The sequence below is a fragment of the Notothenia coriiceps genome, unplaced genomic scaffold (assembly GCF_000735185.1).
Source record: "Notothenia coriiceps isolate Sejong01 unplaced genomic scaffold, NC01 NC01_scaffold00012293, whole genome shotgun sequence".
NCBI lineage: Eukaryota > Metazoa > Chordata > Actinopteri > Perciformes > Nototheniidae > Notothenia > Notothenia coriiceps.
Genome location: NW_011344994.1, coordinates 6,388 through 13,356, shown reverse-complemented (window position 1 = coordinate 13,356; position 6,969 = coordinate 6,388). Strand labels below are relative to the sequence as shown.

The following is a 6,969-nucleotide window of genomic DNA, read 5'->3' as shown; positions in this document are numbered from 1 at the left end:
CTCTGCAATATATTGGACGTTAAGTACTTTGTCAGACTATTTATCTGTGGATAACCCCAACGTTTTTTTCTTATTCAAAAGAAGACCTTAATTTAAAGTATTCTTTAATGTTTAAATAAAGCCTTATTAGTTTGGCTGTTTTGCACATCCTCCTGTTAATATTCAGTTCCAGTTCTAATTTCTTAAAATGTACCTCTAATTATATCAACGTCGGAGTAAGAGGCATTCTAAAGTAAAGATGTTTTAGTTAGAGAAGTTTACCACTTTCATGTTGATTGACTTCAAGATATTATTATTATTGAATTCCAGTTTAAAATGCTTGTTTCATATCGTTTTCATAGAGGTAGTCAAAGGTTTTTACAGAGGGGATTTTGCATTTCTCACTCCACAAATCAGAAAATAATATAATATAATGTATTTAGTAATAAAAGGCTATCAGAAACTCTGAATGATATCTGAACAAAGGTCTCTGTAAACACTGCTGAAATATACAGTAGTTGGTAATTAAACTTTGTGGAGATTTCTGCCTCACAGTATCAGAAATAATACATTTTGAGATAACAGCTTTTAAAGATATGGATTGTAAAATTGATATTTCATACACACTAACATAGATAATAAATATCTCCATAAAACTTCACCAGTTGATTATTTTCTAAGGAACTTGGGGCTGAAGTGGTTTAACCAGAAATGTGTATCTGCGTTGATGAGGGGACCGACAGGTTAAACCGGTCCTACGGGGTGAGAAGTCAGCCATGTGTTTTCAGTCAGACACCCTTCATTTGGTTTGCTTTTTGATTTGACTTTCCTTTCTGTGGTCTCCTCTCTTCTGTCTGGCCTTGAGTCAGGTTGTGACGGACATCTTTTGAAAGGAAATAAAATGTTGAAATCTGAAAATAAAAACAGAGACAGGAGGGACAAACAAAGGTGACTCTTAAAAATATAAATAAAAAAGATATGCTGTATGGTCTCCTCTTTCAGCTCTGAGGTTCAAGATGAATTGTCATTTGCACAACAACTAAAGCTTAGTTTGGGCAATGAACATCTTAAGTCCCAGCCTCCCACAACAATGAAAAAAACAATATACATGAGATAAAAATAAGAAAATATAAAACTGTAATAATACCTCGTCATTTATTAGTTGATTTATAATTTTGCATTAACAGCTAATAAAGTAGCTAGTAATTAAAGCTGTAAAATAAGACATTTGGAGTAAAAACCATAGTATCAATCAAAAATCTAAAAGTGAAAATACTGTATTACTGAATATTCTCAAGTTACTTAAGTAAATATACTTAGTTACATTCCACCAGGCCTGCACAGGAATCCTCTGATTTAGATGAATAAAGTTCAGCACATTTGATATGTTATTGTCTTCAGAGAGAATTTATGGGATTTAAGTGAATTTTACAGAAAGATAAATGTGTCGTCTACATACACGTATATATATGTTCCTTTAAATGTTTTTTACTGAATCTTATAAGTTAGCCACTTTTTAAGCACATCCTATAATTTCCATCAAATCAGTTGAAGATGTGCTATTTTTTTTAACCATTCCACATGCATTCTTTGCACGAAACCTGAAAGAACAAAATGTTTTCCCCATAAGGATCAATACAAAATGTGACCATAGACACCTTCATCCTCTAATATCTCCAAATCTATTCATAACAAAGATGTCAAACTTGGTATACTGGCTCCCTATAACTTTGCGCATAAGATCCCCAAACATGGTCCTCATAACGCCAACATCTGGCCAATGTTAAAGCACTTTGCATTATTTTTGCACAGTTACCGACCTTCTTATTGTTGTAACAGATAATTTTTACAATGTTATATACAGTGGTTCTTTCACTTAAGTGAAGGATCGGAATACATTATAGATGTAATGTAACAGAAAGCACACACATTTACATGTTTGAGTTCATCAGAAGTATTTTATTTGTGTTTTCTGGAACGGTTTGCTTGGTGTTGACAGATGTTTGTTCTCTCAAACTTCCTGGCTTTCAGAGCTGACCTCTTCATCGTCAGTGTACTCTTTGGTGATGATCAACACTTTCTGGGTTTTTGTGGTGGCCGGCGGGCTGCAGGACGACACAAACAGTTAGTCTCTATAACAATACACCTTTTTTCTTTTAACCTTTCATTTTACATTTAATATACACACCACTTTAAGGTTGTTTTTTCCCCAATTGTAACCCTTCTACAGAAAGTCTGCTTAGCATTCACACATCTCCATTTATTTGTATTAGTTGCAAGATATATTATGTGTATGTTATTTGTGACTCGGACACCATTTTGATTGTCACTGTGGTTATTATGTGTTAGTTTATTTGTTTTATAAAAATGAAAAAATGGTTAACCCTTTTTTCTTGGTAAATAATCATAATTTGAATGAACTATCATTTTTGTCACACAAATTTGATTTATTAATCTGTCTCCCAGTATGGGCCGGTGCATTCACCTGAACAACTCTCCGTCCATCAGCCTCCTGTACTCTGAGATCTCCATCTCCAGCCGGGTCTTGGTGTCCAGCAGGACTTGGTACTCGTGTCCCTGCCTTTCTAGGTCGGACCTGAGCTGAGCTAGCTGGCCCTCAAGGCCCAACACCTTGTTCTGGTAGTCTCCCATCATGTTGGAGTAGCGGTTCTGTGTGTCACCGAGGGTCCCTTCCAGAGACGCTTTCTGAAGAAGGAGAAGAAAGAGTGTAAGGATTCAAAGATTCATAGGCTTTATTGTCATATGTGGAATAGCAATTGAATAAGATACCACAGAATGCCATACTATTTATGGTGCTAAAATATATTTTAATTAAGATTGAATCCACCTTTATTAATTCCCAAATGGGAAATGTGTGCTTCATTCTGGTGTTATTTTACAATTGCAAACAGGCAAACTGGCCCTTCTCCAGCTACCAGTCCACACTCCATATTTAGAGAGACCTGATTACTTCTTCCTCCATTGATTGAATGCTACAGTATACCCACCATGCTGAGCTGTGCTTGGAGCTCAATCTCCAGGCCCTGCAGCGTGCGTTTAACCTCTGTTATCTCAGAGCGAGAGGACTGGAGAGTCTCTGTGCTCACTGCCACCTCCTTATTGAGTTCTTCAGACTGCAAAACAACAAGAAAACATTGAAAAGTACATTATAAATCAGATCTGCTTATAAATCAAACTGTATTAAGATGACACTGTCACTTTCAATTCGCAAACCTTTATTGCTCTCTCTACCTCTAGACGTTTTTATCTTTGAAAGTTGTAATCATGACATGGTAGGCTAACATTTTTACCCACCATCTCATATTTTTTCCAGGTATATCATATAATATTGATTTTAATAGTCTTTCATTGCATTAAAATGCCTTTTATTATAGAGACAGAAAGATAGACTGGACTGCTATAGTTTTTTTGTGAAGTCTAGTCTAAATGCGGAAAAACACAATCTTGCTAGAAATAATCCTGTTTGAGGAAGATGATTTCAGAAGTAATTAATGAAAAGTCATAAAAGGGTTTTTCATCAGATGATTGATTTTGCTCACCTTGGCCTGAAACCAGACATCCAGATCTCTCCGGTTCTTGTTTGCCACGGTCTCGTAATGTTCTCTGATTTCACCCATAACAACAGACAGGTCCTGCTGCGGTGCGGCATCCACCTCCACGTTCACCTGACCCCCCACCTGGGAGCCCATGGCCAACAGGTCCTGCAAGAGAACAGTTTCAAGAAAAAATTAAGTTGAATATAGAATAGGTGTTAGTTTGTTCATCAGAATACAAATTTGAGTGTTTGTTGCATGCTTTTCTCTTTTTCATGTCATTTTTAAATGATTCTCCTTTTAATTGCTTTAGACTTTGGATTTGTCATATGTTGGGACATTACCAGCACCCAGTAATAAAGATTGGATTTATTCGCAGTCCTTTTCTGAGATACTGGTATGTTGAAAATAACTAAATTCCTTTCATTTTCGATATTTTACTTCTTTTTTAAATCCAGCTGATTTAAATCTTATTGAGTATACAGGTTGTCGCCTACCTCCTCGTGGTTCTTCTTCAGCTGGATGAGTTCATCCCGCAGAGACTCGATATTCATCTCCAGATCCGATCTGCCCAGTGTCAGCTCGTCCAGGAGCCTCCTCAGCCCACCGATGTCCCCCTCCACCGACTGACGCATGGCCAGCTCGTTCTCATACCTGCAACACACCAACCATTCCATCAGCTACTCCACCCGAAACAAACCCAGAGAAATCACAGCAAATTCTCATTTCGGTGCATACTATAGGGCATACTATAGTGCATCAGTACTTGATAAGGTGTGGCTTATTTGAAGATAATGTGCTTACAGTACAGGATTCTTTCTGTTGATTAAACAACTATGAATATCCAATAATAATAATAAGGGTAGTACAACTCATCGCCAAGACACACAGTTGGCTCCAGGGAAGTCTCGTGCGAAAGACTTCTTCCTCTCTTTCTCACATTTCTAAGTTTCTAAGTATCCGAAATAACAGTAATACACCTTATCGTTACTTATTCTATGGTGTCTTACGGTCATGCATACTAACCACGAATTTTACTATAAAATTAATTCTACTTGAGGTGGAAATAATTAAGGGTTTACCCTTTACCCACCGAAGTATAGACCACGAAATAAAATGTTACGTTTGTCCGTTTGACCGGGATAGAGGTGGTTCCCCGCGATGGTCAGGTGTGAGGGTAAAATCTCTCTGGACATAATGAAGAAGGAGGTCAACTAACTTACGTATGTCGAATGGGTGGTAGACTCGAACACGAACCTCGAGTTAGAGGTCCCGGGACGTCGCACTGCAAATTGGAGACAATAGAGTCTCGTCTCTTGACCTCTCAGAGACCAGGTGACGGTCGGAGGATAACTCAAGAAGTATGACGTTTTTGTTGTTCTTTTGTCAACTTTTCAAATGTAATATTTAGTCTAGACGAATATTTAGTTGACATAATTCTATTGTGAGCAGTGAAAGTTAAGCGTTTGGAACATAACGAGGAGATGGGAGATCTGCAAAAAATAGAAACTTTCATACATTAGTACTGTAACCATCCGATGTAAAAATGGGGTGGTAAGAGTAATAAAAAAGGTCCTATATGTCATATTGATAACTAAAATTTATCAGAAGTAACGTAATTTTACGGCAAAAAACTACATATCTCTGTCTTTCTATCTGACCATGACCGTATCAAAAACACTTAGATAGATTTACGCCTTTTTGTGCTTAGCAACAGATCTTTATTAAGGACAAAACTCACTTCTACTAAAGTCTTATTAACTTACTTTCAGTATTATTCCCAAAAGGTAGTCTACTGACTAAACGAGTGGAACCGGACTTTCGGTCTGTAGGTCTAGAGCGCAAGAACAAACGGTGCCCAGAGCATTACAAGAGAGTGAAAGTGGGGTATTGTTTGTCTGTCCAGACGACGCCAGCCGTAGGTGGAGGTGCAAGTGGACTGGGGGTGGCCCTCGGGTACCGGTTGTCCAGGACGTTTTTGTCAGTCTTTTTTTAATTCAACTTATATCTTATCCACAAATAAACAAGTAGTCTTATGTGTTAGACTCACAAACACGTAGCGAAAGAGTAAAATACGTACAGCAAAATTTACTAAGAGGAAAATTACGAAATCTGACCAACATATACAACCTGTAATGGTCGTGGGTCCATTATTGCTACCTAAATAGCGATCAGGAAAGACTCTATGACATACAACTTTTATTGATTTAAGGAAAGTAGAGCTCTTAAAATGTGAGCAAAAATTTAGGTCCGACTAATTTAGAATACTCATATGTCCAACAGCGAGCATGGAGGAGCACCAAGAAGAAGTTCGACTACTCAAGTAGGGGTCCTCTGAGCTATAAGTAGGGAGGCTAGGCTAACGCGGGGTCACAGTCGAGCAGGTCCTCGGAGGGAGTCGGGTGGGCTACAGGGGAGGTGCTGACTGCGTACGGTCGAGCAAGAGTATGGACGTTGTGTGGTGGTAAGGTAGTCGATGAGGTGGCTTTGTTTGGGTCTCTTTGTAGGTGTCGTTTAAGAGTAAAGACACTGTATGATATCCGTATGATATCTACGTTAGTCATGAACTATTCACACTCGATAAACTTCTATTACACAATTCATTGTCCTAAGAAAGCACTAAGGGGGGATTTGTTGATGACTTATAGGTTATTATTATTATTAATAATAATAATTTCTCTCATATATATATATATACTCCCCCATATAATCATATATGCATATCTCACGTCGGGCATATATATGATATATAGCATCACTGATATATATCTATCTATGATATACCGGGATATTATTATTATTTATATTATTAAGACCTGCACTGCCGTTCTCCGTATTATATATTGCCCTCGTTAATAACGGGAGGAGGATTAAGTGGTGGACTTGACTATTTAGTATCAGGTGTTCACTGGGCTGTATTGTTCTATTCCTTATTTTTATTGTTATTATCATTTATACTCTCTTTTTTGGGTCGTATTTGTAACTCCCTCTTCTCTTCGCTCACTAGTGCCTTTGATGTAATTTCCATATAAAATATTGGGTAACTGCGCGCGCGCGCCGCCGCGCCGCCAACTAACAACCACTCTCTCACTCCAGTTACCAAGTGAATTTTATATGGAAATTCGATCAAACCGCCGGACTAGTCACAATGGAAAAATATTTAACAAGAATACACCAAAAAAAGAATATGAAATGATTAATAACAATCCAAAAATAAATAACAATAAGCCGGGAACGACTGATACTAATAGTCATAAGTACACGTTTAGATCCTCCTGCTAACGTCGGGGCAATATATAGAAGGAGACGGCAGGTTGAGGTCATAATAATAAATAATAAAATTTATATATAGATAGGCATCATATATATATAATATATATATATATATAATATATATATATATTATATCAGTCATATCCCAAATATATATAGAGAA

The 6,969-nt window shown here is 37.3% G+C and overlaps 1 protein-coding gene across 1 annotated transcript in view; it reads right to left on the bottom strand.

Annotated features, from left to right (window-relative positions):
• Positions 1-1,990: 1,990 nt before the first annotated feature.
• Positions 1,991-6,969, bottom strand: part of LOC104947299 (keratin, type I cytoskeletal 13-like) — a 7,667-nt gene continuing 2,688 nt past the window's right edge. The window contains exons 3-7 of the mRNA XM_010773278.1: positions 4,031-4,187; positions 3,540-3,701; positions 2,988-3,113; positions 2,465-2,685; positions 1,991-2,084 (exon numbers count right to left, since the gene is read on the bottom strand). Coding sequence (XP_010771580.1) covers positions 1,991-2,084; positions 2,465-2,685; positions 2,988-3,113; positions 3,540-3,701; positions 4,031-4,187 — 760 coding nt within the window. The remainder of the gene's footprint in view (positions 2,085-2,464; positions 2,686-2,987; positions 3,114-3,539; positions 3,702-4,030; positions 4,188-6,969) is intronic.